This window comes from Aquarana catesbeiana, linkage group LG02, assembly GCF_042186555.1.
Source record: "Aquarana catesbeiana isolate 2022-GZ linkage group LG02, ASM4218655v1, whole genome shotgun sequence".
Taxonomy (NCBI): domain Eukaryota; kingdom Metazoa; phylum Chordata; class Amphibia; order Anura; family Ranidae; genus Aquarana; species Aquarana catesbeiana.
Window position 1 is genome coordinate 411,827,809 of NC_133325.1, and position 12,720 is coordinate 411,840,528.

Here is a 12,720-nt window from a genome sequence, read left to right on the forward strand (position 1 = left end):
ACAGTGTTCAGCTAAAGCTACAAGTTAGTGTAGTGCAACCTCTGCACAGTGTTCAGCTAAAGTTACAAGTGAGTGTAGTGTGACCTCTGCACAGTGTTCAGCTAAAGCTACCTGTAGAAGGTTGGTGGTGTTTTCCTGATCCTATCACTACCGCAGGCAGCTAAATAAGCTACAAGTTAGTGTAGTGTGACCTCTGCACAGTGTTCCGCTAAAGCTACCTGTAGAAGGTTGGTGGTGTTTTCCTGATCCTATCACTACCGCAGGCAGCTAAATAAGCTACAAGTTAGTGTAGTGCGACCTCTGCACAGTGTTCAGCTAAAGCTACCTGTAGAAGGTTGGTGGTGTTTTCCTGATCCTATCACTACCACAGGCAGCTAAATAAGCTACTAGTTAGTGTAGTGCGACCTCTGCACAGTGTTCCGCTAAAACTACCTCTAGAAGGTTGGTGGTGTTTTCCTGATTCTATCACTACTGCAGGCAGCTAAATAAGCTACAAGTTAGTGTAGTGCAACCTCTGCACAGTGTTCAGCTAAAACTACCTGTAGAAGGTTGGTGGTGTTTTCCTGATCCTATCACTACCACAGGCAGCTAAATAAGCTACAAGTTAGTGTAGTGCAACCTCTGCACAGTGTTCAACTAAAGCTACCTGTAGAAGGTTGGTGGTGATTTCCTGATCCTATCACTACCGCAGGCAGCTAAATTATTTACACGTTAGTGTAGTGCGACCTCTGCACAGTGTTCAGCTAAAGCTACCTGTAGAAGGTTGGTGGTGTTTTCCTGATCCTATCACTACCGCAGGCAGCTAAATAAGCTACAAGTTAGTTTTTTGCGACCTCTGCACAGTGTTTAGCTACAGCTACCTGTAGAAGGTTGGTGGTGTTTTCCTGATCCTATCATTACCGCAGGCAGCTAAATAAGCTACAAGTTAGTGTAGTGCGACCTCTGCACAGTGTTCAGCTAAAGCTACCTGTAGAAGGTTGGTGGTGTTTTCCTGATCCTATCACTACCGCAGGCAGCTAAATTATTTACATGTTAGTGTAGTGCGACCTCTGCACAGTGTTCAGCTAAAGCTACCTGTAGAAGGTTGGTGGTGTTTTCCTGATCCTATCACTACCGCAGGCAGCTAAACTATTTACACGTTAGTGAAGTGCGACCTCTGCAAAGTGTTCAGCTAAAGCTACCTGTAGAAGGTTGGTGGTGTTTTCCTGATCCTATCACTACCGCAGGCAGCTAAATAAGCTACAAGTTAGTTTTTTGCAACCTCTGCACAGTGTTCAGCTAAAGCTACCTGTAGAAGGTTGGTGGTGTTTTCCTGATCCTATCACTACCACAGGCAGCTAAATAAGCTACAAGTTAGTTTTTTGCGACCTCTGCACAGGGTTCAGCTAAAGCTACCTGTAGAAGGTTGGTGGTGTTTTCCTGATCCTATCACTACCGCAGGCAGCTAAATTATTTACACGTTAGTGTAGTGCGACCTCTGCACAGTGTTCAGTTAAAGCTACCTGTAGAAGGTTGGTGGTGTTCTTATACTACAGGCAGGCAGTTGATTTTGCTAGCTGCAGTATCTATCTATCTATCTATCTATCTATCTATCTATCTATCTATCTATCTATCTATCTATCTATCTATCTATCTATCTATCTATCTATCTATCGATCTATCTATCTATCTACCTATCTATCTATCGATAGATATAGATATATATATATATATATATATATATATATATATATCCCAGCTTAGTGCAGCTACAGGCCATTAGTATGTCTGGAAGGCCAACAAGGAGAGGCAGACAGTCACAAGCCAATAAAAGAGGTCAAGCAGGCTCTGTGTCTCTGGTCGTGGAGACGGTGCATCCCCATCAGCACGTGGCCGTGGGACACGCTTGGCCTTTTTTTCGGCAGCTGGCCGTGTTGAGCCGCAACATGCGGAAGACTTGGTCGAGTGGATGACCAAGCCGTCGTCATCCTCCTCATCCTCTCTCACCCATGCTCAGGGTACTTTGTCTGGCAAAGCAGCTGCCAACGCGGCCTCTTCCCCCGGCTCAATGGCATCAGTGACTCCTTCTGTAGCCCCACCATGTGCTCCTGAGGAGTCCCTCGAACTGTTTGACCACAGTGTTGGGTACATGCTCCAGGAGGATGCCCAGCGTTAAGAAGGCTCTGATGATGATACTGAGCTAGATGAAGGCAGTAATGTGAGCATGGACAGAGGGAGTGCCCAAGAAGGACAGCAATCTGGCAGTCATGCTCCCCCTGCTGCAGCATACTGCCAGGTTTGCTCCAGTGATGAGGAGGGAGGGGATGATGAGGTCACTGACTCAACGTGGGTGCCTGATAGGAGAGAGGAGGAGGAGGCACATCACCAACGAGGCAGGATGCCCTCCAGGGGCCAGCCTAAGGGCAGCACACTGACTGCATCACACCGCAAAGCTCCGCATGTGCAGGGCGCTGCTGTCTCTGTGCGTTATTCCAAAAGTTCTTCGGTGTGGGCCTTTTTTGAGATGAGTGCATCAGATCGCACTGCTGCTATTTGCAACATATGTCTCAAGCATATATCGTGTGGCCAAAACATCTCCCGCTTGGGCACCACATGCTTGACCAGACATAGGTTAACCTGCCATGCAGTTCGTTGGCAAGCGTATCTAAAAGACCCACACCAAAGAACAAAGAGGACCTCTCCTTGCTCCTCATCAGCTGAGATCTCCAACCCCACTATACCTTCAGTCCTCTCTGAGACCTGCACTGAGAGGAATGAAGGTGTAGAATTAGGTGTGTCACAGCCAAGTACTTGTGGGCAATCTGCTTTCGGTACACCGACGTCAGATTGTACCAGGCAAATTTCCCTGCCCCAGCTGCTGCACCGCCGAAAGAAGTTCGCTCCCAGCCATCCAAATGCCCAGCGGTTGAATGCTAGCTTGGCAAAATTGCTAGCACTTCAACTGCTACCTTTTCAGTTGGTAGAATCTGCCCCCTTCCGTGAGTTTGTGGAAGGTACCCAAATGCCACTTTTTCTCACGGAAGGCGATTCCGGCTCTCTATCGGCATGTGGAAGGCAATGTCCATGCCTCGCTGGACAGGGCGGTCAGCGGTAAGGAGCATATTACCGCTGACTCATGGTCCAGCAGGCATGGACAGGGACATTACCTAAGTTGCACCGCACATTGGGTGACTCTGCTGGCAGCTGGGAAGGATGCAGGACAAGGTGCAGTAGTGTTGGAGGTTGTTCCGCCACCACACCTCCAAAATGCCACTACTAATGATTCTGACACACCTCTCTCCTCCACCCTCTCCTCTTCTTCTTCCTCCATGGCCTCTTCCTGTGCTTTGTCCTTGGAACCATAGGTGCTCCGTAGGCGTTCAAGGGGCTACGCAAGTACGCAGGCCAAAAGATGCCATGCGGTGCTTGAGCTAGTGTGCTTGGGGGACAGGAGCCACACTGGGGCAGAGGTTCTGTCAGCTCTGCAGGGGCAGGTTCAGAGGTGGTTGATGCCACGCCAACTTAAGACAGGAATGGTGGTTTGCGACAATGGCACCAACCTCCTCTCCGCCCTCTGACAGGGACAACTGACCCATGTGCCCTGTTTGTCTCACGTCCTTAACTTGGTGGTGCATGTACCCGGGCTTACAGGATGACCTGAGGCAGGCCAGGAAAGTCTGTGTGCATTTCCGCCGGTCATATAATGCCAGTGCTCAGCTGGCAGACCTCCAAAAGGAGTTTAACCTGCCCAAGAACCGCCTAATCTGTGACATGCCCACCAGGTGGAACTCAACGTTGGCCATGCTGCAGCGGCTGCACATGCAGCAGAGGGCCATCAATGAGTACCTGTGCGACTATGGCACCAGGATAGGGTCAGGGAGCTTGTTTTTTTTCCCCCACGCCAGTGGGTCATGATCAGGGATGCATGCACTGTCCTGTCACCATTTGAGGAGGCCACAAGGATGGTGAGCAGTGATAGTGCATGCATCAATGACACTGTCCCCCATGGAATAATGGACAGGGCACTTGAGGCAGAACAGAGGCAGGAAGAGGAGGACTTTCTTATCTCTCAAGGCCCCCTTTATCCAGACAGTGTTCCTGCGTGCCCACCGATCACACAGGAAGAGGATGAGGAGGAGGAGGATTGTGTCAGTATGGAGGTGGAACTTGGCACTCAGCATCAGCAGCAGTCTTTAAGGGATCAGTCCCAAGAAACACATGGACTTGTACGTGGCTGGGAGGAGGTGGCTGCGGACCATGTCGTCCTTAGCGACCCAGAGGACTCCGGACCGAATGCCTCAGCAAACCTACGCTGCATGGCCTCCCTGATCCTGCAAAGCCTGCGTAAGGATCCTCGTATTTGTGGTATCAAGGAGAAGGACCAATACTGGCTGGCAACCCTCCTTGATCCACGTTACAAGGGTAAGGTTGCGGACCTTATCTTGCCGTCGCAGAGTGAGCAGAGGATGAAACATCTTCAGGAGGCCTTGCAGAAAGGTCTGTGCAACACGTTCCCAGAGACTGGGAGGTTACAAACTCCTGTTTCTGGACAACGTGTTGCTAAGGCTTCGGTCAGTCAAAGAAGGAGCGGTGGAGAAGGTGGCCATCTGACCGATGCGTTCAAACAATTTTTTAGTCCGCAGCCCCAAGGTATGATCAGTTCCAGCAACCATCGCCAGCGTCTGTTTTACATGGTGCAGGAATACCTAGGGGCAAGATCTGACTTGGACACCTTTCCCAACGAAAATCCTCTGGGTTATTGGGTCTTGAGGATGGTTCACTGGCCAGAGCTTACACAGTATGCAATTGAGCTACTGGCCTGTCCTGCATCCAGCGTTTTTTCTGAACGCACATTCAGTGCTGCTGGAGGCTTTGTAACCGATCACAGGGTGCGTTTGTCCACCGACTCGGTCGATCGACTGACCTTCATAAAAATGAATCAGTCTAGGATCACCACCAGCTACCAAGAACCTGATGCTGATGTAACCGAATAATTTTTTTTGAAATGTCAGATCCCTTCAAAGACTGCCTATGCTGATGCTGAGTGACTATCCTGTTATGCTGAGTAATTATCCTCTTCCTCCTCAATGATCATGCTGATAGCTTGTAAGAACATTTTTGGTTCTGGGCACCGCCACCAGTGCCTAAGGCCCGATTTTTCAGCCCCTGTTTAACAGGGGCGTGTAATTACAATTTTTGATGCAATACTTTGCAGCAGGGCTTGTTCCTGCGTTCCAACTAGAGTATCTGTGAGGGGTTGCAGTGTTGTGGCAACAGCACCAGTGCCTAAGGCCCAATTTTTAAGCCCCTGTTTAACAGGGGCGTGTAATTACAATTTTTGATGCAATTCTATTGCAGCAGGGCTAGTTCCTGCCTACCGGGACATGTAATTAGAATTCTTGATCTAATATTTCACAGCCACCAAGAGTATCTGTGAGGACTTACAGTGTTGTGCCACCAGCACCACCACCACCAAAGGCCCAATTTTTCTGGCCCTGTTCAACAGGGGCATGTAATTACAATTCTTGATTGAATATTTCACAGCAGGGCCCGTTTCTGCGCCCACCAAGATTAACTGTGAGGACTTACTGTGTTGTGGCACCAGCACCACCACCACCACCAAAGGCCCAATTTTTCTGGCTCTGTTCAACAGGTTCATGTAATTACAATTCTTGATCTAATATTTCACAGCAGGGCCCTGTGAGGGCTTACAGTGTTGAGGCCACAACGACACCAAAGGCCCAAATTTATGCTGAGTATATAGGGCAGGCCCCTACTTTCAAACATCCAACTTACAAACGACTCCTACTTGCAAATGGAAGGAGACAACAGGAAGTGAGATGAAATCTACCCCATAGGAAGGGAAATTCTCTCCTGTAAGAGTTAATATGGGAAAAACTTTTCTCCTTTCCACTGATGCTTTATCACCAATCCTTGTTTCACTAAAAACCCCACATTTTCAAAAAACATTTGTCATTGGGACAAAAAGTGAGGTGAAATCTTCTGAAGAGGAGCACAGACAGCAAAACAAATGTCACAGGGGTGATAACCCTTCCCTATGTTTTCCAAAAAGCTTAAAAACAGATTTTTTTTGGCTGGAGCTACACTTTAAAAATGTACCAGTTCAAAATTACAAACAGATACTACTTAACAACAAACCTACAGTGTGCACCGCCTGTATACTGCTGTTCAGAGTATATAGGGCCTGGGGGCCCCACGCCTTTCCTTTTTTTAATTTGGGTGCAGGGTTCCCCTTAATATCCATACAGGACCCAAAGGGCCTGGTAATGGACTGGAGGGTACCCATGCTGTTTGTCTCACTGATTTTCATCCATATTGCCAGGACCCGACATTACATTAAAGCCGCAAGCAGTTTTAAATTACTTTTTTTCCTTTAAAAATGTCATTTTGTGCAGGGACTATTCTAAGCACGAGAAACACGTGCCACTTTACAGGCATACTATAGACACCCCCCAGGTACAATATTTAAAGGAATATTTCACTTTTTTTTTTTTTTTTACTTTAAGCATCACTAAAATCACTGCTCCCGATAAAACGTCAGTTTTTAAAAGTTTTTTTTGCATTGATATATGTCCCCTGGGGCACGACCCGGGTCCCCAAACCCATTTTAGGACAATACCATGAAAATTAGCCTTTAAAATGAGCACTTTTGATTTCAAACGTTTGAGTCCCATAGACGTCAATGGGGTTCTAACATTCGTGCAAATTTTCGGTCCATTCGCAGGTTCTGGTTCGAACCGAACGGGGGGGTGTTCGGCTCATCCCTAGGTATAGGGTAGTGCCCAATATTAAGAAGTAACCTTTGTTGTCTCATCTCAGACAGGTGTTTCCTCTCGGGTTGCCTGAAGAGTTCACGCTGGTGATGACCCTGTTACTAAAGAAGCAGACAACAGAAGAAGACTGGTACCTCTTTCAAATAAGTGACCGATTGGGATACCCACAGGTAGGATACATCCTTCCCTTTTTGTTTTTTGTAAAAGCTGATTCCACTGATATTTAAATATCCAAATGTTATAAAGGAAGCATAAGGTCTTTCTTTTTTTTTTACATTTTTTGTACATATTCACATCAATGTATTCTGCCTAAAGCTAAACTCAAAGCACATGTAAAAAAAAAAGGTATAATGCTGTTATGTATTCCTTAAAGTGGAAGAAAAGCCTAGCACTAACTATCCTAAACAAAAAAAAAATTCACTCCCCCTCCTCCTACCTAGCGGCCATACCCTATCTGGCAACGTACCTTTATTAATACCAGTATGGTCACTTGATCATGCAGCTTTGGCTCTCCTGTGGAAGGGAGCGCTTGACAACAGCTGTGAATTCTGGAAGCCAGGATGTCACCCAATGGCTGCCATGGCCAGCCCTTCTTTCTCTCCCCTGCAGCAGCCACTCACTGACACAGGGGAGCCAGAGCTGTAGGATCAGGTGACCAGACCAGAGTGGATTAAAAAGAGGTAAGTATACAGATCTTTTAGCAGCAGGAGGGGGAGAGAACCTTTTAAGAATAGTTTAGGCTTTTCTTCCACTTTAAATACATTAAGACACATATTGGTGCCCTGTGATGTCTTTCATTGTCTACCAGCTCTCCCCCTATGCATTGCATTGCACCAAATGCATGTTAACACTAGGGATGGGCGAACGGTTTGGCCCGAGCATAAGTTCAGGCCGAACTTTGGTTGTTCAAATGTTCTGCGATCACCGAACAATATGCGGTGATCGGGGCAAATTCGGAAGCCGCCGGAACACCGTTGAAGTCTATGGGACACTAACATGAAAAATCAAAAATGCTCATTTTAAAAGTTTATATGCAAGTTATTGTCATAAAAAGTATTTGGGGATCCGGGTCCTGCCCAAGGGGACATGTATCAATGCAAATATTTTTTTTTTAAAACAGCCATTTTTTTGGGAGCAGTGATTTTGTTTAATGCTTAAAGTGAAACAATAAAAATGAAATATTCCTTTAAATATTGTGCTGGGGGGGGGGGGGGGTGTCTATAGTATGCCTGTAAAGTGGCGCATTTTTCCCATGTTTAGAACAGTACCACAGCAAAATGACATTTCTAAAGGAAAAATTGTCATTAAAAACTGATCGTGGCTGTAATGAAAGGCATTATAGATAAAACTCATTGAAAAAAGGGCATGGGTTCCCCCCAGTCCATTACCAGGCCCTTTGGGTCTAGTATGAATATTAAGGGGAATCCCGAACCAAAAATGTAAAAAAAAAATGCGTGGGGGTCCCCCCAAAATCCATACCAGGCCCTTCAGGTCTGGTATAGAAATTAAGGGGAACCCTGCGCCAAATTAAAAAAAAAATGGTGTAGGGGTCCCCCCAAAATCCATACCAGACCTTTATCTGAGCACGCAACCTGGCAGGCTGCAAGAAAAGAGGGGGGACGAGAGAGAGCCCTCCCTCCTGAACCGTACCAGGCCACATGCCCTCAACATGGGGAGGGTGCTTTGGGGTCTGACCAAAATGTTGATGGGGACAAGGGCCTCATCCCCACAACCCTTGCCCGGTGGTTGTGGGGGTCTGCGGGCAGGGAGCTTATCGAAATTTGGAAGCCCCCTTTAACAAGGGGACCCCCAAATCCCGCCCCCCATGTGAATTGGTAACGGCTTCCCCGTGGCGTCAGAGGGGGTGGGGTCACCGTTTACATCACATGGTGGCCCCGCCCTCAGCTATATAGGAACTGTCACCCAGAAGAAGCGTCACTCAGCAGGAGCCTCCCATGGACCGTTTTTAATTTTTCCTTTTTCTTTTTCGGTCCGTCAGGCGGCGTGAATTTTTTTTTTTTTTTTTTTTTTAATAAAGGACTTGTCCCAAGCTGTCTCTTGTCTTTTTTACCATTTTTTGCACTTTTTTTGTGAAATGGTAGGGGTACAATGTACCCCGTTACCAACTCACATAGGGGGGTGGGATCTGGGGGTCCCCTTGTTAAAGGGGGCTTCCAGATTCCGATAAGCCCCCCTGCCCACATACCCCCACAACCACCAGGCAAGGGTTGTGGGGGTGAGGCCCTTGTCCACATCAACATGGGGACAAGGTGCTTTGGGGGGCTACTCCAAAGCACCCTCCCCATGTTGAGGGCATGTGGCCTGGTACGGTTCAGGAGGGGGGGTGCTCTCTCATCCCCCCTCTTTTCCTGCAGCCTGCCAGGTTGCATGCTCGGATAAGGGCCTGGTATGGATTTGGGGGGGCCCCTACGCCTTTTTTTTTTTAATATGGCGTAGGGTTCCCCTTAATTTTCATATCAGACCTGAAGGGCCTGGTGTGGATTTTAGGGGGACCCCCACACAATTTTTTTTTTAATTTTGGTTTGGGGTTCCCCTTAATATTCATACCAGACCCAAAGGGCCTGGTAATGGACTGGGGGGGGACCCATGGCCTTTTTTTAATGAGTTGTATCTACATTGCCGAGACCCGACAATTCATTACATCAGTTTTAAATGACAATTTTTCCTTTAGAAATGTCATTTTGCTGTGGTACTGTTCTAAACACGGGAAAAAGGAACCACTTTACAGGCATACTATAGACACCCCCCAGGCACGATATTTAAAGGAATATTTCATTTTTATTGTTTCACTTTAAGCATTAAAAAATCACTGCTCCAGAAAAAACGGCCGTTTTTAAAAAAAAGTTTTACATTGATACATGTCCCCTGGGGCAGAACCCGGGTCCCCAAACATTTTTATGACAATAACTTGCATATAAGTCTTTAAAATGAGCACTTTAGATTTTTCATGTTCATGTCCCATAGACTTTAATGGTGTTTGTGTGTACTTCCAAATTTTTTGCCTGTTTGGTATGTTGTGGTGCAAACCGAACCGGGGGGGGGGGTGTTCAGCTCATCCCTAGTTAACACACTACCATGTATTGTGGTGCTCTGTGTTGCTAATAATTATGCATGCACCATTTACTGTTTTCAGGGGCATGCGTGTGTTTTAAATACAGTGCACAAATATAGGTGGGCCCTAAATTTAATTTTGAATGCAACTGCCTTTATATCAGCCTCCTATTGTTGCCTGTGCATCAGGAGTAGCAGTGTTAGATCTGAGACCAGAAGCCAATCAGGCTATGCAGTACACATGTGCAAACAAGTACCATGCTGAAAAGAGGAAAGACAAAAATGAACAGGATGGTGACTAATCACTGCGCTGCTTTGCCTTTATTGTCCAATCAACAGACTGTTCAGGAACTGGACTCCGATGAGGATTGCAGGGTTTAGGAGTGTGTTACATATGGGGTGCAAGGTTCAGGAGTGCACTATGTATGGATGTTAGGGTTTAGGAGTGCACTATGCATGAGGTGCAAGGTTCAGGATTGCACAATGCATGGAGTTCAGGGTTTAGGAGTGCATTAAGCATGGGTGCAAGATTCAGGAGTGTGCTATGTGCGGAGTGTAGGTTTCAGCCCTCTTCCTCAGCTTCTGCATACCCCTCCACATCTCACTTGAATCTCTACACCCTTCCTCAGCTCTGGCCTGTGCACCACCACCCCACCATCTGCACACATGCACCCCTTACACTGCTCTCATCTTTGCCCCTCCCCCTCCATTTTAAAGCTTCACCCACATGCTTACCTTTCACCTCTCAGCAGCAAGCCCGACTGTAGTACCTCCCAGAGGTGTGCTGTCACCCACTTGTAAACACAGAAGCCGGGTTTCTGTGTTTAAAAGTGAAACTGGTGAGCAGAGAGCACAGGGTTAGCACCGGAGGTGGTGAAATGCCACCACGTTCTGACAGAAAAAAAAGTCCTGGGTGTGAATGGGACCTTATTGTTCGCCTTTAAGTGTGCTCAGGTTGATATATAATTAAAAATCCTGAATGTGACTAATGGATCCTATATCAGCACTTATTGATTAAGTTTGCTGACTGTTAAACCTAGTACAGATAGCCTACAAATCTCTGAAAGTGAATTGAATAATGTACACAAATACAAAATACAGTCAGCCAATTAAATGTGTAACAAAAAATATGTAAAAAATAACTTTTGGGTCATTGCTACACTAGTGACCCAAAAGTCACTATCATTATCACAGTACACTATCACTGTCTTTTTAAGTATCAATGTAGCCCACAAACACACCGCTGTTTGAATATTTCCGCCTGACATATCACAGAATGGTAAGCACAGCGTGAACTGAGGCAAATCAGATATTATTGATCCCTATGTGAAACATGTTATTAACATTAAATGACATTTTTCCCATTGATGGACCAGAAATAGAAAAACAAATAATTATGGTTCAGCACAAATCTGAAAAATGTCAATCCACTTAATCTTAATTTTGTATCCAGTTAAAGCCTTGTACATCAAGATGTTAACACCACACAGGTCATCATCCCATTGTGGTGTGGGTATGCATTTTTCCTATAACATAGAAACCAGTTTTAGCTCTTTTTTCCTACCCTGCAAATGACAAATGGTACTTTATTTAGGCTGTTCTTAATGCTTCCCAGTTTCTTTGTTCAAATTATAAATGCAGCATAAGATATGTTAATGTAGTATAAATTTTAACTTTTTAGTTTTTCCTGTTGTAAATGACACTAAAGGTATAATTCTGGTACAAAACATTGCAGTTATTTAGAAATGAAACAAAAGATTTTTTTCCAATTATGTGTTGTTTTTTTTAGCAACATTATATTAAAGCAGAATTTCACCCACAGGGAGGGGGAAGTCCCGCTTGCCTGCCCCCACCCCCCCCCCCCCCCCCGGGACCTTATTTGGTAAACTCCCGTTTTTTTCGGGGGGGTACCTGGTTTTGACAGGTACCCGCTCCCACGTCTGGTTGGATCGATACAGTGATCAGAGCAAAAGATCCCCCGCTTCCCCTACAGGGACCCATGACAAGTCCCAGGAAGCTGCGAGACCATTCACAGTGGGAAGCCGGCTGTGAAGCCGCAAGCAGTCACATCGGGCTTGCCAAAGTGAATATGCCGGCGCCTGGACCTGAAGAGGGCTGAAGTGTCAGCTTGGGTGAGGACAGCACTGGATTCCCTGCACACATAAGTGTCGTATTATTAAAATTCATCAGCTACTTGAATTAATAAAAACTACAATTACAAAAAAAAAAAAATCATCAGCTACAGTAATTGAATCTGCTGACTTAAATTTTTTTCAGGCTAAAGAACCACTTTAACAAGCAAAAAGAACAAAATATGAAAAAATAAAACCCTAAATAAAGTAAAGTAAAAACTAAATAAATAACTGTTAGATAAATAGAAATAAAAACATAATGAAAAAATAGTTAAGAGGAGATGCAAAAGAAGAAGTTAATTAGGCCTGATCTTGGTATGATTTTTATTGCATCGTTACATTGGTCCAGTTAGGACCAATGTAAGTATGCATATCTTATACCTGAGCAATTCCTGTGGAGAGCGGCAATCACTGTAGTAGTTACTGCTATTACAGTGGATGCCACTATCTTTTGGGTCTACTACAGTAATTTCAGCTTTACAGGGATTGCTCGGGTATGAGATATGCCTATAAAATAATCTAAATCATAGCTAGACTTCAGCTTTTAAAAAAGTGTTTTTTTTTTTACTTGCCAGGTTGCGTTGAGGCTTCATTCACATGGGTGGTGTGATCCATACAGTGTGAAACAGCCATTTATGTATACAGTTGGCATTCAGGGGTAAAGAAGTGGTGCTGAATTCACACTGTCTGCGTATGGTACCACTTGCCCACCCCTGAAAACCTGTCAAATGAGGACAAGCAGC

General features: G+C 45.7%; 1 protein-coding gene across 6 annotated transcripts in view; it reads left to right on the top strand.

Annotated features, from left to right (window-relative positions):
• COL16A1 (collagen type XVI alpha 1 chain) overlaps nt 1-12,720 on the top strand; it is a 283,723-nt gene that overhangs the window by 81,022 nt on the left and 189,981 nt on the right. For all 6 annotated transcript variants that reach the window (XM_073615404.1, XM_073615405.1, XM_073615408.1 and 3 more), the window contains exon 5: nt 6,820-6,943. In XM_073615404.1, the coding sequence (XP_073471505.1) occupies nt 6,820-6,943 (124 nt within the window). The remainder of the gene's footprint in view (nt 1-6,819; nt 6,944-12,720) is intronic.